The sequence below is a fragment of the Monodon monoceros genome, unplaced genomic scaffold, assembly GCF_005190385.1.
Source record: "Monodon monoceros isolate NGI ecotype Baffin Bay Population unplaced genomic scaffold, NGI_Narwhal_1 Super_Scaffold_11, whole genome shotgun sequence".
Taxonomy (NCBI): domain Eukaryota; kingdom Metazoa; phylum Chordata; class Mammalia; order Artiodactyla; family Monodontidae; genus Monodon; species Monodon monoceros.
Window position 1 is genome coordinate 89,309,602 of NW_021703767.1, and position 21,632 is coordinate 89,331,233.

Below are 21,632 nucleotides of genomic sequence, written 5' to 3' on the forward strand. Positions count from 1 at the left end.
GAAAGAATTTGTTGGGTCAAAACGCACTCTGGTTTTTCTGCCTTTGGATCTGACCACCAGTTAAGCTAGAGCTTTGAGGCCTTAGACACTAAAGCAAAAAACAGTGTGAAACATTAGTGCGCGGGACGTATATTGTAATGGCTTGTAGATGTGTTGCAAAGGCAGCTGTTTAGGTTCAAGCATGTGAAACTACTGTTTCTGGAGATGAGAAGCAGTTGTAATGCTCAGCAGCATCCTGTGGTTCAGCCTACGCTGAGGTGAAGTAGGGGAAGGTGAAGTTAGAGATATGAATGAATGCTCAAATCTTATTTCCAGACAGAAACCCACAGATTGATGTTTTATGTCGCTATAAAAAAATACAGCAAGTGAAAGGGACAGTAAAATAAGACTCTGGATTAATTTCTGAAAGAGTGTCCAGTGATTAAATATTATGAAAAGTCTTAAAGTTGCTTATGTTCTCAGAGGAAATGCTTCTAAATTTCATGTTTTAAGGTATTTTATATTGCAGTAAACATAAAGCAAGAATAATATTTTTTCACAAAAAACTTTGTATGGTAGACTGATATTTATCGTATTAAGTCTGTGTAATTGTTAACTGTGTTCCTAGTTGTGCTTTGTGTATTCTTTAGAAAGCTTTATACTTTACAGTCGTACTGGCGATGAAGTATGATGTTAAGCCACATCTCTAAAAATGTGAACACCAGTCCCTTTATAAAATTGGTAACTTCCTGTTTACATTATGTTTTATAGGGGAAAATCAGGCTGCACTGATGACATTTTTTTTTAAATACAGAAGTGACTTTATTATGGGTTTACATTGTAAAATAAAATTGTCTTCCAGAAAATTAAAATATAAAACAACTCGATAATAGTACATGGTTGCTAATTATTTACAAACTCACTTTAAAAACTCAAAATCGAAGATTGTGCCATTTTTCCCTAAATCTAATTCTAGATCTTGAAATCTTTGATTATGTTGAAACTGTTTTCTCCTGCATGAACTATTAATACAAAGTTTTCTCATTCAAATGTAATTTGTTCAGGAAAGGTCACAACATAAATTTGCTTTATAAGCTTGAACGTACAGTACACACATTGGAAAAGCACATGTTTGTTACTCTCAGCACTCAGAACTCTGTGTTAGGCAGTGGTTTCCATCAGATTTGCTCTGGCAGTTGTCTCTTAAAAGTCTTTAATTTTTTTGTTTTCTCCACACAAAGGGAGAAATGACAGCCCTCTACCCCCTCATATCTCTGCTTCAGAAAGATTCTGAAACTGCAACAACCAAAATGATAAACTACTGAGGAAAAAAGCCCACTCAAATTGATAGGTCCCAAATTCCTTAACTCAGCTATTGCAGACTAATTTTAGGTGTGAATAGCTCATAAGTGGTATTCTTTCATGCCAAATAATGTCCGATTTATGATTTTTTAAAACATAATTGCTGTAAACGTGGGGAGTACGCAGCCTTCGTATAGGTTCTGATGGGAATAATTGAGTAAATTCCCCACTTTGCCTTATTAAATTACACATTATCTTATACTGCGTAATGTGGTGAATCTGGTGCTCATTTGAAAAGGAAGGAGGTACTTTTTAGACGAGCTTGTGTTTTGAAGACTGCTGGGGAACAGAATGAGAAGTCAGCATAGTGGTACTTCCAGTTTCCTTTTCTGGCCCCGCCACAGAAAGGATGGACGCAGTAAGAAGGTCAGAGATAGAGGGTGTGTTCCAGGGAGAGGGAAGGGGACCTGGTAACACTGATGACATTTTGACTTTGCTCTGCTGGTGGGTTGACATGCTTCAGGTGGTTCTTAGGCACTAATAAGTTTGAAAGCCACTGGTCTGTGTTAGTTGTAGGACAGTTAGAACTTGACAAGAAAGTGTTGCATGTCCACAATATCTTGAAAGAAAAGTTATATTTAGTAAGTATTTGAGCTAAAGTAGAAAGCCTGAAATGTACATACTGAGGTTTGGAGTGCGAGAATATCTCCTAAAGAGGGAGCTGCCCCTAAAGTGGTGTGTTTTTATTTGTAGGCAAGGTTTAGCAAGAATGATGAGGCATGTTTATGACATAAAGGATACCGTGAGACATTCATTTGAAATTAATTCCAGAGATAAGAGATAGGAAAGAGTTTAAGAAACATCCGTCAACTCAGGACAGGTTTCAGATAGAGCTCGGAATCTAACCCATCTTAACACTTGCCACTTATGATTCTGATCTCTAATGATACATTAAAATGGCCACTTTTGTAGTGGATTGTAGTTTTTGGAATCACCTAGTCCAGTAATTCCTTCTCTGGGTTGTTTTGGGGATTCAGTATTTATTTATCACCGTAACTTAGGAGAATTTCATACTCTTACGGAGAATTAGTTGTTAAATAGCTAAGAAAAAATGATGTAAATTACTTTCAGGCCATAGTTATTTCGCTTGAAAGATTTAAAACAATGCAGAAGAAAGAATCTTAATATTGCTACCTTCCCTCTAAAAGAGTACTGAATCGGATTAGGAGATACGAAGAAAAGAAGTATTTACAGCAAAGAAAGTATCTGTGCCAAGACATTCAAAGGGCTGGTTTGTAAAGACCTGCCACAAAGGAAAATAAAATTTCCTTCCTGCTTGTCTCATTATCTGAAAAGTTCTCAGAAAGTCTAAAAACACCTTATGAAAGTCTTGTTCTTTTTTGATAAATGTGTGATTTAGAAATAATGTTTTCAGTAAGAGCTTCTCATATTCTCTGCAGTGTTTAATGTTGACTGGACTGTGGTATCCATCTCCAGAGGAAATAAAATCACTTAAATTGTTTTAATCTTAAATACTTTATACTGTCTGCTAAATCTTCTATTACGAATATTATCAGCACTAGAAAATATTACCTGTTAAAAGTACCCCCCCCCCGCCCCCAGATACATAACTTCTCAGAGCTCCCCATTTTCTCATTCATAAAATTTGTTACTTGTTGGAAAGGGACTATAGTGTGATAGCCTCAGATGTTTTATAAACTTCGTTTGAAATAAACCATCCTTCCCTATTCATTAAAATTAATTAAGAGGAAAGTTTATTTATTGTGGGATGGTTTTACTGTGTTGGAACTTTTGTCTTTCTTATTTTTATCTCTAGAAAGTTCACCCTAAACATATTACTTTGGTCATCATCATTTTGCACTATTATGAACTAGACTTTTCATATTTAACACATTTCCTGGGGAATAAAATTTGTTACTCTTTTTTTCTTTTGAGATGACTTGGAAATTGAGTGTATTAGACATGTAGTACTGTAAGTAATGATGGATTTGATTCAGTATGCTCCCTTTAATTAGCATTCACCCAAGGCCATTAATAATTTGATTGCCCTAACAACTCCTATCTAGCAACCATATGCAGAATAAGTACTAAGTGGTACATACTATAGTTAGTTGTATATAACAGAACCTGATGCAGTGTTAATTTTAGAAGAGCTAAGCTGGTTTGCATCTGTTAAATTTTCCTTCCCCCCATCTGCTCCCCCTTTGTATCACTTGACTCTCCTGTAGTTATTCACAGGTTTTGTTTTTTTTTTCCTAAAGAAATTGTTCCTGGCAATTACTTGTGAACTTTGTGGCACCCGTCTTTCTTGTTGCTTTGTTTAAGATGAAATTTTATTTTGCTTAAATTGTGTATTTGGTTTAGGGGAGAATTCTGGATTCTAGATTTAACTGTCATCTGTTACATGTTTAGGAACTCAGTAACATATTTATGGTGAACTTGAATGTTGAATGCTATGAAACGGTTGCATCTTATGATTGAAAACTAACTGGAAAATGCAAAAACAACATGTGCTTGTTACTGAGTAATTTTCTAGATTGTGATTCTGAGTACTGTTATTTTTTAAAATCCTCATGTTTTTAGAACTAAGATTCATCTTGCCATGTAGTCTCCATTTATAAGAAGGTGATGATGTATGTAGGCTTAAAGCATTTGCTTCATGAAAGATCGTCTTGTCTCTACTGCACCCCACTTCTCTCCACTGTTTCCTAATCGTTTCAGAGGGATATTGTGTCTCCTAGGAAATAGGCCATGTACCACACCACTTCTTCTGACATGATGCTTACTTAAAATGTTACATTTGCTTTTAAGATCACACATCAAACACACACTTAATTTGGAAATCTAAACGTGATCATAGTGGGCACAAAATAATCTGAATGTTTATATATAACATTAAGGTTCTGACTTACAACACCAAAGAGCCCATTCATTTGTCTTTTTCATTTAGTGACTTTGTATTAACCCGGACAACGGGCAGTAAAATATCAGCAATAAAATGACAGTGTGGTTTCTCTTGACTCAGAACTGGGCTAGATAAACATTCCTTCCTACATATGCCCCGCTGGTGCCATTTATAAACAGATTTTTACAGCAGGCGGGATGGAGTTAGGTTAAACTGGCTATCAGTAATGTGCCTCTAGCCGTGAAGAATGGGAGTGAGGGGAGCTCAGCATCTGGTATATCCACCGTGAGTCTTTCTTTCAGTTTTTATGAGTAGATGGTCAGTTACAAGAGTGTAAGTAGGTATATATAGTTTTGCTTTATAATAAAATAAAATATGCAGTAACATTGATTTGACACACGGAGTTGTTTTACACATGACTCCTTAGCAACAAACAGCAAGCAGTTGTCATAAATGCTGGTAATTACTATACTTTTATACTTCCAAATCAGTTTTTCTCCTCTTTTTTGTAAGCTGACTATTTTTTTGCTGATAAAGGAAATTCCTATTACACATTCCTACTGACATACTTGTTAAAAGACAAAGGTCCTTTAATAGTTGCCAAACAGAGAACTTGTTCAATCTTAATAGTAATCTTTTTGTTTTTTTTAGGAATAGCCAGTGTAGCAAGGGTATAAGGAAACATAAATTGCTGATGGCATTATAAATTTGTACAATTTTTTGGAAAAGCAATTTGGCAATCATGAACTTCCTTTAAAATGTTGATGTCCCCTTCTACTTTTGAGGGACTCCATCCTAAGGAGAAAAGCATATATATATATATATATATATATATATATATATATATATGGCAAAAGCCTATACACATAGATATTTGAGGTAAGAGTCTTTTTAAATAGTGAATATTGGGAAAGTCCAAATGACCAGCCATAGGATGAATAATTTACTAGCTAAGTACATTTATTGGCTGAATATTATGATAATAAAATTATTTCAGAAAATATAATTCATATCAAATGTTCATAGTTCTATATATACTTTAAGGGCACAAAACTGTATAGCCAGTGTATTGTGCTGGAAAGAAGGAAATAAAACTTTTTTTTTTTTTTTTTTTGCGGTACGCGGGCCTCTCACTAATGCAGCCTCTCCCATTGTGGAGCACAGGCTCCGGACGCGCAGGCTTAGCGGCCATGGGTCACGGGCCCAGCCGCTCCGCGGCATGTGGGATCTTCCCGGACCGGGGCACGAACCCGCATCCCCTGAATCGGCAGGCGGACTCCCAACCACTGCGCCACCAGGGAAGCCTGGAAATAAAAACTTTTAACAGTTGTATTTGAGTTTTGGTATTGTATTTTTTTTTCTTCTTCTTCCCTTTTTTTTTTAAGTGCTAGGTCTATCTCTTCAACATACAAGGTCCCCTATAGCATTTTTTCCTCTACTTCTTTTTACCTTTTCTAAAACCTTTAAGCATTTAAGTAGGGAACTTTTTATAGTAAACGAAGCTCTGGGTCTGTAGGACAGAATTGGAAACAGATTTGGGGGCAAGGGAGTGTTATGGTGATGGAAGCAGGGATATAACTTTCTGGGCTTTTCTGACCAGAAGCTTAAAAAGGACCTTGGATAAATCAGATTTTGCTTCCAGACCAGGGCACTGTGCTGTGATAGTAGTTAAGCTTTGCATTTCCCCGCCCCCCCCAGACACCCCCTTGTTCAGACACCCTACACCATAACCGTGTTCAAGGCCCCGTTTCATGGTCCTGTATTCTCAATTTGCAAAGGAGACAGGCTCTAGAGGACTTGACTTCCCTTTGAGAATATAATCCCTGTCATGCCAAGGGAAAGCACTCCTGAAACAAGCAATATGTAGAAAATGGTGGTCTTGTGACCTCATTTCTTACATGGGAACAGTGCATGGTCTCAAGGGTAACTCCACATAGACCCCCTACCACTGCTGGTCTTTATCACTGAATGTCACTGAATTACTGTATACTGAACTGTGTGGTTTTCAGCCTTACTCCTCTCTGGAATTCCTTTTCTACCTTCCAAATCTTAATCACGCTAGTGAATGTGTAGAATATTTGATTACAAAATCTTTATACAGAGTATTATTTATATCATTTGCTTCTACCCCTGGAAACAAGGGATGCTGTATTAGGCAAGCAGGCTAGACGTCAGCATTTCACAGATTTAAGTTGATCCTTTTTGCCTTTTACCATGTAGATCAAAAGTTGTCCCTGAAAAAGTATTGCCTGCATATATATTTACAGTTAAGTGCAAATAAATATATTTTGGCATAACCCTGGTTCAGGTTTTAGTTTCTCAAGGGAGATTTAAGTCGTATGTTTTTCCTAGATGCATAGATTTCCTGATGTGCTAAGATAAATTACAGTAGAATTGCATTCTGACTTAACAAATGTTTTTTGAGCACTGGTATAATTAGGTGACATCTAGTTTCCCAGAACTGAAAGATTACTAGACATAAACCCCATCCTCAGGCAGCCCAGTCTGTTAGTCATATACATACACACAACCCGTAGATGCTATACATATACAAGTTATAGAAGAGAATGATCAGCCCTGGAGCAGCAGAAGGAAGGACTTCACCTCTATTCACATAGGTGAAAAGAGCACAGGAACGCATAAGGCCCAAAGGCATGAGAGAGCACAATATATTCTAGGTGTTACCTTGTAGTTGGCAGTCACTTGAATTTAATGTGCATTGGGAAGAGTGGGAGGGTGGAATTGGGGAGATGAGCCTGGAGAGATGGGTAGGGTCAAGATTACAAAAGTAACTGTGTGCCACACTTAGGAGTTTGGCCTTGATTATGAAGGTCAAAAGGATCATTGAAAGTACTCAGGAAAGGAGTGGTATGATCAGTTATTTTTGGTTTGTTTTTAAACATACTTTGTTTTTTAAAATTTATTTATTTATTTTTGGCTGTGTTGGGTCTTTGTTGCTGCACGTGGGCTTTCTCTAGTTGCGGCGAGCAGGGGCTACTCTTCTTTGCGGTGCGTGGGCTTCTCATTGCGGTGGCTTCTCTTGTTGCAGAGCACGGGCTCTAGGCACGCGGGCTTCAGTAGTTGTGGCTCAAAGGCTCTAGAGCGCAGGCTCAGGAGTTGTGGCGCACGGGCTTAGTTGCTCCGCGGCATGTGGGATCTTCCCGGACCAGGGATCGAACCCGTGTCTCCTTCATTGGCAGGTGGATTCTTAACCACTGCTCCACCAGGGAAGCCCAGCATGATCAGTTTTTGTTTTACAAGTAGTAGTCTGGCTATGGTGTAGCAAGCGTACTGGACTGGGGAACAGAGGAAAGGAACCTATGACAGCAGTAGTCCAGGCAGAGGATGGTGGGGGACTAAATTCCACATTCTGGCACAAAAGGAAAGCTGATGACAGGGACCAGAGGGGAGGATTGATAGGATTTGGCAAAATGGTGGAATGCCAGGGGCTGAGGTGGAAGTTAGGATGACCTTCAGGTATAGCAAAGTAAGGTGAGAAATTTCTAAGGAAAAAGAAGTTTCAGGGAGGGGAAGAAGAAGAGTAGTTTTTTTTTTTTTTTGCGGTACGTGGGCCTCTCACTGCTGTGGCCTCTCCCGCTGCGGAGCGCAGGCTCAGCGGCCATGGCTCAAGGGCCCAGCCGCTCCGCGGCATGTGGGATCCTCCCGGACCGGGGTACGAACCCATGTCCCCTGCATCGGCAGGCGGACTCTCAACCACTGCGCCACCAGGGAAGCCCAGAAGAGTAGTTTTGAACATAATGATTTTAAGCTGTCGTGTAATGCTGTAACTAGAAATAAAAAGTTATAGCTGAGTTCAGCATGTATTTACAGCAGAGCATTTAAGTATGGACCTTCTTTAGGGTAAACATTAGCAATAAGTGCCAAAACTGTGCTAATGGCCGCTTTAGGGTTGTTTTCTTGCTATTTGAGAACACTCTAAGCACATACGTAATAACTTGAGATGGCAGTGAGCACCTGACCTCACAAAAAAAATTGGGGATATAGGCAACATTCCAGCCAAAAATTGACATCGTTCTACCTGCAACTCTTAGGATATTCTTTGACATAAGTTTGGACTCTACCATCTAATTAAACAGGGTTAAGTGTAATTCATGATTATTTAAATTGTACTTAGGAGTTGGAGTACAGAAATCATAGACTCTGCTACAATTTAGAAGGCTTATGAAGATCAAAATAACTTGCTAATAAAGTGTCTTAATGTTTCATGCACTACTGATGCCACTTTCTAATACCCTGAGATGAAACAAGAACAATGATGCAGTCTTTTATTTTCTGTTAATAAACAGGAGCTCGCTCTGCCTTAACTTTATCCTTGACCATATTCTAACTGTTCAGTAGGACTGGGAGAACGCCGTGGTGACAGCCATGGTCCCTGAATGAATCCTTATTGTCTATGTAACTGTTTTCACACCTGCTAATTCAGATAATAAAGTAATAAAAGTATATGTGTGTGCATGGTATAGGCCCTCTGTAAGTGATATCATCTATCTTGAAGTCTTTTAAAATCCCTAAGCCACTAGGCTGTTTAGCTTTATTTTTCTATTTATGATCTACTGCAGAATTTATTTGGGGAGGGATATGAAATTGAGAACAGGAGTCTCCAACCTCACTGCTCATGGATTTCACTGCTGTATCTCTCACCCTTTCTCCCCATCCTTCCCAGTCTTTTTTCTCAGCTTCCTATCCTGGTGATCTGGAGTCTACTCACGCTCAAGTAGTTGTGGGTTTCCTGACAGGGACAATGCAAAATGGTGCATTTTTTACTTGTATGTTTCTTAGCCTTCCTTGTGAGCTCAGGTTAAGTGGCAGACTGTACATGCGTTTAATAATGATCTTGTCTGTGGGCGAAATCAAGAAGTCAAAATTCAAGTCTTAAAGGTAACATCTTTTTACTTCTCACTATGGGTATTTACAGGAATGGTTAGGTGTCCCAAAGAGGTAAGGAAGGAGCACCCCTAAGGAAAATCAACCTTGGTGTACTTTGGCTCTCTATTAACCAATTGAAGTTTCTCCTAGCCACATGCTATTTGTGAGCCCACAGTATTTTATTATAGACTGTTGGTAAGTGCCACAAGGAGCCTGAGAGAGGGAGCACAAAATGGAAAAAGACATGGACTAATTAAGCACTAAACAGCTAGGATAGACAGGCTAGATAACACATTATATGGATTAAATTCGTTTAACCGAGACCCAAATAAGCCCATGTTCGTTTACTTTATTGAGTATGAAACTTTCTTAACATTCTGTACAGATGTAGAATTGAATTATTTAAAATACATTAATGACAGTTACTATTTAATGATAAGCTCTGCAGAGGATGATAATGTTGGTAAAGAAAATAACCACCCTTGGGCCTATCAGTTTACTAGAATTTTACTTTTGAATTAGGACTTGACTTTAGTTAAAAAAAATCAAGGCCAGCGTAAAGAGATTTTTGTTATGTGAATGTTTTGGTTTAAGTATTTCAAATTAAAATTGAATTGTTGGACAATCAAATTGGATTTTCACTTGCCAACTCTTCATTTTCTAAAGCTTTCATTTAGATGGGTTATTACTAAGTAGCAAAGAATTAGTAACATTTTTTTTAACACTTAATCATACATACAATGACATTTAAGCATACAAATTATTATTCTTTATTAAATTTCAGTTTTCATTCCTTATATTAGTTTGCTTTTAATTTCCTAGGTAGTTTTTAAAAATAACCTGCAAAATATTGAATTTATAAGGTGTGTGATGATTTATATGTAGAAATTTAAATATACTACAGAAATATTAAATGTCAGTATACCTTGGGCTAAATTATCTTGAGCGAAGCAGTTGAGTCACATGGTCTTCAAAGGCCTTTTTCCAGTTTTAAAGTTTGATACTATATGTGTTGAGGAAAATTATGTGCCACCATTATGTAATTAAGGTGAAAAGGAAAATACATAAAGGTTAACTTGTTTGGATTTTGATACTTATTTTGTTTAAAAACATATTTAACCTTAGCTAACAGTCTGGGATTTCAGATGGGTGGAATGTGATTTTGAAAGACTGTAGAGGTCTTTCATTTGTGTCACATAGCATGTTGCCACTTGGAGAATAAATTGTTATACCTTTTCTTTTGCTTTCAGGATTTTCTCATTCAGCGTTCACCTTTGGTATAGAAAGCCATATCAGTCAGTCTAACATAAATGGTGCCCTCGTCCCGCCTGCTGCATTGATTTCTATCATCCAGAAAGGTCTCCAGTATGTAGAGGCAGAAGTTAGTATTAATGAGGTAAGGAAGGCTTAGCTCAAATACTGATTCTTACTCCTAAATGTTTCCTTCAGTATCTGGTATCTTGCTTACTCATTCATTATCTGACTTCAGCTTCACCAGGTAAACAAGATTGAAGGGCGTTATTCCTAATGTGGTGGTCAGGTCATACAGCCAAGGCATGTTGGCTCCCAACTGTAAGAGCCATTATCTTACTTCTCTTTACATGGTTTTTATAAGTATACAGTAAGAAATAATTTTCTTTAAAATAAGAAAATTGTGCTGTGGCATACGGAGAGCATAATTGATTGAGAAGTTAGAAATTCTCAGGTTATTTGGTTATAACAGATTTTGGAAGGAAGTTTATAATTAAAGACAACTCTTGCTACTATTACCTAGGTCTGTATGGTATAGGCAGTTTAACTCATGTGTCAGCCAACTATGACCCATGAGCCAAATCCTGTCTTGCTCGTTTCTGTAAAGTTTGCCTGGGACGCAGCCATGCTCCTTCATTTTCATAGGATCTGGCTGCTTTTGTGCCACAGTGGCAGCATTGAGCGGTTGTGACAGAGACCTTATGGTCTGCAAAGCCCAGAATATTTACTGTCTAGTCTTATACAGAAGGAGTTTGCAAACCCTGGTGTAGCTGAAAATCTTCACATGTGGTCAGGATTTATGACAAGTGGAGCTTTTTTGCCTTATTTTCATTTCAGAGATTAACATATCCCGCTTTCCTTTTGCAGGTATTTTAAAAACTGAAGCATCCATGGTTTCTACGTCACTATTTATTACTATAATTATATAGTCTGTTAAATTGATTATTTTTTCGTTTCCTCATGTCTATAACTGAAAAATCCACTAATACTAAATTAAAAGTGTCCTCATTGTCTTTTAGCACTTTCTCTCCCAACAGTATCGTTTATTGCAGAGGATGATAAACAATTTGTACCAGTGGCCAGAGATGAAGTCTCATTTTTTCTGAAAAATTTTTTTGTGGGTTTAATATAGTACTCCACAATGTAGCTGTATTGGTTTTAATATTTTTAAGTTACTTATAAGTTTAAACACTTTCTCCTACTCCTCAAATACTCCATTACAATTGGCAGTTCAGAAAGATGTGCTGTGTTTTGTAACTCGGAGCACCCCATCACACTGCTGTAGATTATCAATAGTGCATGTTCACTAGCTTAAGTGAGCCAGGCTTCACATGTGCATATTCCTGTCTAATATGCACTGTTTCCATTTCTGACTTGCTCTGTATCTGTGTCTCTTCTTGTGCTTGCTGAAGAACTCATTTTGAACTTCCGAATATCAGTGAGAGGAGCTTTGGAAAATTATAGCAACTTGATAAAATTAAAGAGCATTAGCCTGTGAGTTATGGCGGTACTTCTCAAATGTTAGTGTGCATAAGACTCCCCCAGAGAGCTTGTTAAAACAGGGATTCCCGAGCCCTTCAGAGATTTTGATTCTGTAGGTTTGAATCTACATTTATAACAAGTTAACCAGGCGATGGTGGGAGTGTTGGTCTTTTGAGTGTGCTTTCAATAGCACCAGTTAACAGATTCCAGCTGCCATTGACTAGCTGTGGAACTGCAAGTCTTTAACCTTGTGGTGCTCATATTTCAACATTAGTAAAATGAGATGCTTGTATAACATAATATCTGATGTATATTTCTGTTTTAATATCTTAATCAAATCACAAGAAACTTTTGAGTTCAACAAAACTATTTTAAAAGTTTTTAGTTGTAAAGAAGTATTGAATATTTACTAAAATGTGGCACCAAATCTCTTATCATTGTATGAACTATTCCATATTGCTTTTGACTAACAGAACTTCGGAATATAATTAATAAGCCTTTTTTATCATACAGACCTACTTTTTTTATTCCTTTGAAAATTTCAGCTTTAGTCTGTGCAGCATCTAACAATATGAACTCTGTGGGGAGGATTTAAGCAGCTGTTTGCGGTGCATCTTGTAGGTTCCTTCTTCCCTCCTGATTCCTTTCCTTCTTACATGCATTCAGAAAATTATCTGAAAGTGTTTTTTCTTGGAATGAAGATTTCCATTTCTGCTGTTGACTTCTATGAATGCAAATTACTCTAAGTGTGTTACCTTTGATTTTTTCTTCTCACAATGTTTCAAATCCAGGATGGTACCTTGTTTGATGGTCGACCAATAGAGTCTCTGTCACTGATAGATGCCGTAATGCCTGATGTAGTACAAACAAGACAACAAGCTTACAGAGATAAACTTGCACAGCAACAAGCGGCAGCTGCTGCAGCTGCCGCAGCTGCAACAAACCAACAAGGATCTGCAAAAAATGGAGAAAACACGGCAAATGGGGAGGAGAATGGAGCACATACTATAGCAAGTGAGCTGAGAGAAGAATTTTTTTAAGTTCCTTCGCAGAAAAGATACTTGCTTTATGGGGGTGCCTCATTTTAGCTGAAATAACATTATCTATTTCATGTTTGCAACTTGTTCCCCTAACCTGTATCACACAATTCAGATTTTTAAATGCCTAAAGCTCCATAAAGCTAGATTTACTTTCATGGATTTTATTTTCTTTTTTACATATTTAGAAACCACTTTTGTATTGTTAAGTGAATTTCATATCTGCATTTCATTTCTAAATATAATCTGTAACACTAGTCATTAACAAAAACAATGAAGCTTTGACGTGGAGATATAAAGGCAACCGTGATGTTATATGAATGATACCAGCAGCCCCTACTGGCAGAAACTCAGAGCAGTGTTGGCATGGATTATACTTAATTCAAAACATTTTCTCATTTTAGCTATGTTTGGGTCTAACCTCCTTTCACAGTCTTCCTCTATTCCTGCTCCCTGCGAACCCCATCTCTGAACACAAACTTAGATGCACATCTCTTTTTGAAAAAAGCATGTTCGTACTTAACTAAAGATAGGAATTTATTTTTCAAGTGATAAATGCTGTGTAGTCATTTTCACCATTACCTGACATAGTGGAAGAAAAAAAGTTACACTATATTATGAAGGAGGTATTTGCTAGTTAAGAATTCTTCTTTTTTCTCCAGGATGTTGTAATATTCCCTAACTGGAATTTTCCATTTATTTCTCATGATGCAGATAATCATACTGATATGATGGAAGTGGATGGGGATGTTGAAATCCCTCCGAATAAAGCAGTTGTGTTACGGGGCCATGAATCTGAAGTTTTCATCTGTGCCTGGAACCCCGTTAGTGATCTCTTGGCATCAGGGTACGTTTCTCAAAGTGAAACTAAAATGGATTTCTAAAAGTATCTGACTGAAGTATTGCATATTTTATAAATACATTACGTACATTTTCAGGTTTTTTTGTTGCTTATTTGTGGTCATTTTGCCTCTGTAAACCTTTATTTCTTCATAAAGCAATCTTACAAGTTTTAATGTTAAAAGTTACTACCTCAGGAGTGTTTGCCACCCCCCCTCCCCCAAAATGGAGACTGAGAAGAACACTGGAAATGGAAATCCATCCCTGACAGTCTAGTTTTTATTTGCCTTATTAATGTAGAATGTTAATTTGTTGCCTTGATTCTGGAATACTTGAGAATATCGTGAGGATTTAAAATACGTTGAGGATTTAAAATATGTTGCATACTTTATAGGTCTGGAGACTCAACAGCAAGGATATGGAATCTTAGTGAAAATAGCACTAGTGGCTCCACACAGTTAGTACTTAGACATTGTATACGAGAAGGAGGGCAAGATGTCCCAAGCAACAAGGATGTGACATCTCTAGATTGGAATGTGAGTATCACTGTACTGTCCATGATGGATGTAGTTACTAATAAACTTAACCTCTCTGAGCCTCAGACTAACCACAGGGTATGTCAGTTTGTTCAGATATTTTTGGATTTCACCAATAAGAACAACAGACTAGAAGTCCCCACCCCCAAATGTGTTTAAAACAAAGACTGGCCTTGAGCACTCAGACCAAGGTTCATCTTCCAGCTCCTCAGTTTATCTAGCTGTAGAACCTTTGTATAATTGGTGGTCGGTCACTCTGTACTGCATTTTCATCACATGTAAAGTAGAAGTGTAATGGTCCTATGTAAATGAAGTAATAGATGAAAACCAATAACAGGCACATATACTGAGTTCTTAACTACTAAGTCCTTTGTTGGGGGTATAAGAGAAATCTGTATAATAAAAACATTCTTGTTTTCTCATTTTGCTGTGAACTGATGAAAACTTCATCGCCAGCTGCCTTTTAGGAACCATTTGTCTAGATTACAAGCTTTATCCTAGCTGTAGGAATCTTATAATCTCTGATTCAACACCTTTGACTACTCTGACCTACCAGGAAGTTTGATTTCATTATTGATAAAGCTACACCCTTTCAGTCTCAAATATATGATTAACAGCTTTGTTTGTTTCCATTCCCATGATTACTTTGTGGAAATTAGCATTTTTAAAGTTTCTATACCTTTTCCTTTATTCCATGTTGCCTTTTTTCTTCCTTATAACTTTGCATCCATTTTTTAACAACCCCCCACTGCACCACCTAACCCCCCACCCCCACCCCCCGCCGCCAATTCTAAGAAGCCTCTTAGACTATATCAGTGTTACCAAGAATTTTAGGGGTCAGCTGTCCTTTCCTTAGCAAGTGGACACCCTTCTCTGGCCTCTGTTTAACAACTTTTTGTGGGGCTTTCCAAAGAATCTTCCAAATCTCATTCCAGGAAATGAGATCTATCTTTAAAAATGATTACACTAGCTAAAGTTCTCAGTTTCTATGAAGTCTTTCCAGATTTCATAGGTAAGGTTTTTTAGTGTTCTTAGTTCTAAATTTCCAGCAATGTATTTATCCTTCCCCTCCTATAAAGTTGAGAATTCTAAAAATGAAAAGAGGTTTAGCACATTTTAGCATTATTTGATTGTAGGGTCAGAACTAAGAATTATCTTCTTAATATGGGACCTTACTGTATCGTAGGTCAAAGGCGTTACAGCCTTCTTAAGCTGTTTGGCTCAGAGACCGTGTTAATTTAATGAAATTTATACTTTTACACTGAAAAGGATGGTTAACAAATGGTTTGTTGAGCTTGGTGGTTCTGAACTGCAAGTTAAAGTTTTTAAAAGTGTGAACTTTTCAAAGATTTATTATTCACTATGAACTTAAATCTTCTGCTAAAAGGGGAAAATGTTACTATTGATTAATGGCTCATTTCCATGATTAAAGCAAAAGCCTGTGAGATGTATGATCTTCAAAGTATTCTTTTCCTACCTTAGCGGTCCGTGTTGTAAACCATTTGGGGACCATTAGTTTAAAGGAAAACTTTCCATTGTGCAGAGTCTGGAAATAAGCTTTTGCTGTTGGCTTCGACATTGCTCCCTCTTCCTGCGATAGAACTAGAGGGGATTTCCAAATCCTAGCAAAACTGAGTCTACAACCCCTAGAACCAGCATTTGTTTGTCACTTACTTGTGCAGCTAGATGGCTTGAGAGGTCTGGAAAAGGTGATCTTGTTTTCGGTGCCCTGCCAAAAAGCATCAGAAAGTACTGAGTAAGGCAGGATTTCATTCTGTCTTTCCAGTAGTGTTTAATCATCCCAGCAGTAGTCTGTGTAACGTACTCTGTAACTTGCATTGCCATAGAATAAGTTAGGCCTTATCGAGTCCTTCTGTTGTACCATTATTCAAGGCACAGTAGAGGAATATAAGGTTAGAGAAAATGGTATGGATTTCTTCTCATAGTATAGAGTAGTTCCTGACAGTTGGTACTCACTTCATTAACTGTAAAGTCAGCCTACACTCTTCTGGCTGTTTTTCTTGTGTTGCTATTTTTATTGGTAAGGATTTCATATTGGGAAAGAATTAACAAAGGAAAGAAACATTTAGTGATACTTAAGAATCTGATCATCTGAAACAACAATATTGTTTGGAACATACACACACACACACACACACACACACACACACACAGTTTAGACAGTAAAAGATTTAGAGGGAGGATCATATAAAAACTTCTAATCGTAATGAAATATTCTGGAAGATTTTGCTTTTTACTTTTATAAAATCATCATAAGATTATGATTTTGATGTCCTTCCCAGTCCACCTCCCCACCCCCATCTTTAGTCATGGTGCATTTATGAGAATGCAGTAGACCTTAGCATACATAAGAGTGATGTTGATTCTGCTCCAGAGCAGTTCCTGCCATTCTTGAGATTTGGGTATGAGGCTTGCACACTGACTGAATGCTGCCAAAATTACTAGCTTCACAGCAGTGAAGGGTGTTTTGTAGGCCTCTTATGGCACTTCCAAATAGACAAAGCTGAAGATTTTGAAGCAGAGAATGTCACAGATCTGCTGTACTTAGGATTTAAACATAATATATTTTAATAAAAATTAAACACCCTTTCTGGATTATATAATTGAAAGAAATGTGTTTCTCTGACAGAGTGAAGGTACACTTCTAGCAACTGGTTCCTACGATGGGTTTGCCAGAATATGGACTAAAGATGGTAAATGAAGCTTTTTTTTTTTTTTTTATCTTTCATTTGTTGTTATTGTTGATCTAAGTTATAAAGCTTAAAGTAATTTTAATGTTTTTCCTTTTGAATATTAGGTAACCTTGCTAGCACCTTGGGGCAGCATAAAGGCCCTATATTTGCATTAAAATGGAATAAGAAAGGAAATTTCATCCTAAGTGCTGGAGTAGACAAGGTAAAAAGAATATTTAACTTCTGTAAAGGTTAATTTGTTAAAAGAGTATAATTGAAAGTAATGTTTTTCTCTACTAATCACATAAACAAGAAAACATTCATATTTGGTAAATTCATATATAAATTCATGATAGGAATAGTAATGCTTTCTTAGATTTTCTGTCAACTCATTCCTGAATCTGCTCATTCAGATGCCTTTTATTCTTTATCTGTGTGACCACTCCTCATTTTTTGGGAATTTGAGCCATAATGAATGTCATACATCCTATACTTTTTGCCTCCCTTCTACAGTTTCTAGTTAATCTCATCAGTGAGTATGGCTCTGGAGAGATTTCATGGGAAATCTTAGAGCCAGTCTGTTAGCTGAACTCCTAATGTTTAATTGAAAATGTAAGAAATGCCGGATCTTTCCAGCTCTTTTCACCTAACAAGACTGGTAAATATGGATAGGTTGAAATCATGGCCTTCTTTCTCCTTCATTTTCTTAAGTTACTGCCTTTATCACACCTCCCAAAATGAATACAGATTTAAGATTATTCTAATACAGGAAAGTACACACTAAAGAGTTAACTGTATATTGTCAAAAAGGGAAGTAGAAAAAAGAGGAAGAAAAATGAAGGCGGCCAGGAATGGGAGGGAAGCGCCCTATTAATAGTTATTGCCAGTCTACAATATTTTATCACCCCAAAGCTATGAAATTAGTGATGGGAGGGTATTAAAGGAATTGTGAATATATCTGTTCAGATTTATATGTCATACTTTGATGTAATATAAAAGACATTGTTTTACTTATTGTCAGAATTCAAGCTGCCTTTATAGGTAAATGTGAGTGTTAAAAATCTTAATATTGGGAATTAACTGATTAACTTTATTAACCAAAAATTTGCCTCCTTACAGCTAAGCAGCTATAAAAATCTTACATTAAATACACTATTGCAGTGGAGTTTCTTAAGCAATCTAATATAATGTCTGGTACTTTCTAGACAACAGTAATTGTTATTTGAAGTAAGTTGACTGATAAAAAGTCACCAGGGAAAAATTAAACAGCTTAATTAGTCATCCCTCTCCTCCCCTTCCCCCGAAGTGGAATGTAGCCTCGTTGTACTAAAGGTAAATGTTAAAAAATTAAATTAAATGTACTGTGACATTTCATATTGCTTTAATATAATTAGGCATCTAATTTATGCATCTATGGTAAACTCTTTCTAGCTTCTTAGCAGTATATTTTTCTTTTCTATCTCAGACTACAATTATTTGGGATGCACATACTGGTGAAGCCAAACAACAATTTCCTTTTCATTCAGGTAAATCTTCACAATTTACATGAGAATTAGAACTTACTTCTATTTTCCTAATTAAACTTTTAATAGCGTATAATTCATCTAAAATCTTGAAATATCCAATATCAGTCTTGTTACTAGTCCTTTGAGGAGTTGATGTTCTTTGACTTTCAGATAGTTAATTGTCAGAGGATCATCAAATGTTTTCTGTGAAATGTACCATAAAAAAGCATTTGCAGCCTGGTGCAATTAGAGTTGGTAATATTTAATGGTAAGAACATAGATTTTTGAGTCAGGAGGTCTAGGTGTGAATGTCGATTCCACCCCACTTGACAAGCTTTAAGATTGAGCGAGTCATTGAACCTTTCTGAGCCTTACTTTCTCTATCTGAAAATGAGGGATTAAAAACAATACCATTTGTTAAGAGCGTAAGACATATATATGAAAATACTGCATAAACTCCTGCAAATTTAGATATTGTCATTTTTCATTTTGGATTTATGTATCTAAATCAGTCCACCTGCTTACCTAAAATAAAAATTATTAGGCTTTCCTGGTAGTGTTGGAACTTTGGTGCTTTAGATGTTTTTCTCTTTTAAGAAATTGATACTTAAACCAGATAAATATGATCCCCAAGATAGTGTGCTTCTTTCTCCATGATATACGGCCATGCAACAGGGCATACATCCTGATGTGTAGAGACACCTGGATTTTAGTGCCTACACTCTAGTGCAGCCTAGAACTTTTGTGCCTACTTTCAGGGAGGTTCCTGAGGACAGGAACTGATGTTGAACTGGACCAAGATGCCTAATAACTATTAGAACAGTAGTTTTAGTACTGCCTGATTTAATTGCATTTTGCAAGATTTTGTTGTGGTTGGGTAGAGTTTTGCATTGGAGCCTGACTTAAGTAACTCTGGTTATTTTCAAATCTTTGGTAACATACTTTTTACAAACAGCCAATGGTACAGTGTTACCATTAAAATTGAAATATACAACTTCTGGCGTTTTGCTTTTTTGTATTTCTCTATTTAGTGTGATTAAGCAAGCCAAATAAGGTACAAAAATGATTTTTCAGTAGTATCTGAGTAACATCATTTTGCAAGTATTATGTTAAACATTTCAGCTTGATTAACACTTACCACATTAATAAGCATTTACATGTCAGTTTTTGTTTACCTGTTTTAATCCCATTTTGCCTTTGCTTCTAGTCCCCACCCAGACGGAATTCTCTTAGTCCTCTGGCTGTTCTGCCTAAAGTTTCTCCTACATCCTAGGAGTGATGGAAAATTGAAATAAGTGTGTGTGTGTGTGTGGCACTGTTACTAGCTGCTATATAATGTGTACCACCTTTGTGTTGGAGATGATGCTCTTTATATACACGATCCCATGTAGTCTTGGCTACAGCCCAATGAGGTAGATGGTGTTGAAGTCATTTTACAAACAAATAACCTTTTTACCCATGGTATTCTTTCCTGTCATGCTTTTTTGGTTTTTTAAACGGCTTTATTGAGGTATAATTGGTGTAAAATCATGTATACATATTTACATTGCACAGTGTAATATATTTTGACATGTATACACACACACACACACACACACACCACTGAAACCATCACCACACTCAAAACAGTACATCTGTTAGTTTCAGAAGTTTCCTCCTACCCCCTTGAAATCATTCCCTTCCCCTTCCCCAGGTAGCCACTGATAGTCTTTCTGTCACCAGAAACTAGTTTACATTATATAAATAGAATCGCACAGTATGTATTCTTTTTGTGTCTGGTTTCTTTCACTCTGCATAATTATTTTGTATTTCTTTTGATTTATGAGTAGTATTCTGTTATGTTGATATGCCAGTTTGTTTGACCATTTACCTGTTGAAGCAAATTTGAGTTGTTTCCAGGTTTTAGCTATTACAAATAAAACTGCTATCAACATTCCTGTGCTTATCTCTTTATGAACTTGTGTTTTTCATTTCTCTGTGTAAAGACCTAGGAAAGTTATGGCTAGATATATGGTAGGTCTGTGTTTAACTTGTTAATGCCCAACTGTTTTCCAAAGTTTATGTTTTCCAAACTGGTTTACATTCTCAACAGCAGTGGGTATTCCAGTCCCTCCATTTCCTTGCCAGCACTTGGTATGTGGTCAGTCTTTTTCATTGTAGCTACCCTAATGAGCATGTAGTCGTATCTCACTGTGGTTTTCATTTTCATTTCCTAATGACTAATGGTGTTGAGCATCTTGTCATGGTTTAATTTACCATCTGTATGTCTCCTTTGGTGAAGTATCTGTTCAAATCTTTGGATTTTTAATTTAACTTTGTTGTTTTCTTATTGAGTCTTGTGAACTCTTTATATATTCTGGATACAAGTCTGATCAGGTATTTACAAATATTGTCTCATAGTCTGTGGATTGTCTCTGCATTGTTTTGGCAGTGTGCCTCAAAGATCAGATATTATTAATGTTGATGAATTCCTTAATTTATTAATTTGTTCTTTTATGTATCGTGCTTTCAGTGTCAATCTAACGTGCTCTTTTTGCTTGATGTAGAAGTTGGGGTCACTGATTTGAGACCTTTCTGCTTTTCTAATGGGGATACTCAGTGCTATAAATTACTTCTAACTACTACTTAGTGACATCTCACAATTTTTCAAATGTGTTTTCATTCAGTTCAAAATACTTTCTGGAGTAATTTTGATTCCTTCTTTGACCCATGGGTTATTTAGAAGTGTGTTAATTTCTGAGTATTTGGAAAAATTTTAAAGATCTTTGTAATATTGCTTTCTAATTTAATTCCATTGTTCTCATAAATGTCATTTAGGTCAAGTTGTTTGATAATGTTCAAATCTTTTATGGCCTTTAGTGATTATTCTGTGTACTTAGACCATCTGTTACTGAGAGAGGGGTATAGAAATCATCAACAATAATTGGAAAATACAGTAATTTCTATTTTCTTTGAAGCTCTGTCAATTTTTGCTTTATGTGTTTTGAAACAATGTTATTAGGGGCATGAACGTTTAGGAATGTTGCAACCTTATGTTGAATTGACCCTTTTATCATTTTGTTAGCGGCCCTCTTTTTTTTTCCATTTTATTTTTTGTGCTCTGAAATCTACTTTGTCTCACATTAATGTAGCCCTTCCAGTTTTCTTTTGGTTAGTGTTGGCATGGTATATATTTCTCCATGCTTTTACTTTTA

General features: G+C 36.6%; 1 protein-coding gene across 4 annotated transcripts in view; it reads left to right on the forward strand.

The window, feature by feature from the left end:
- TBL1XR1 (transducin beta like 1 X-linked receptor 1) overlaps positions 1–21,632 on the forward strand; it is a 191,568-nt gene that overhangs the window by 148,810 nt on the left and 21,126 nt on the right. For all 4 annotated transcript variants that reach the window (XM_029214587.1, XM_029214588.1, XM_029214590.1 and 1 more), the window contains 7 exons: positions 10,345–10,490; positions 12,619–12,841; positions 13,579–13,711; positions 14,099–14,240; positions 16,891–16,954; positions 17,059–17,156; positions 18,399–18,459. In XM_029214587.1, coding sequence (XP_029070420.1) covers positions 10,345–10,490; positions 12,619–12,841; positions 13,579–13,711; positions 14,099–14,240; positions 16,891–16,954; positions 17,059–17,156; positions 18,399–18,459 — 867 coding nt within the window. The remainder of the gene's footprint in view (positions 1–10,344; positions 10,491–12,618; positions 12,842–13,578; positions 13,712–14,098; positions 14,241–16,890; positions 16,955–17,058; positions 17,157–18,398; positions 18,460–21,632) is intronic.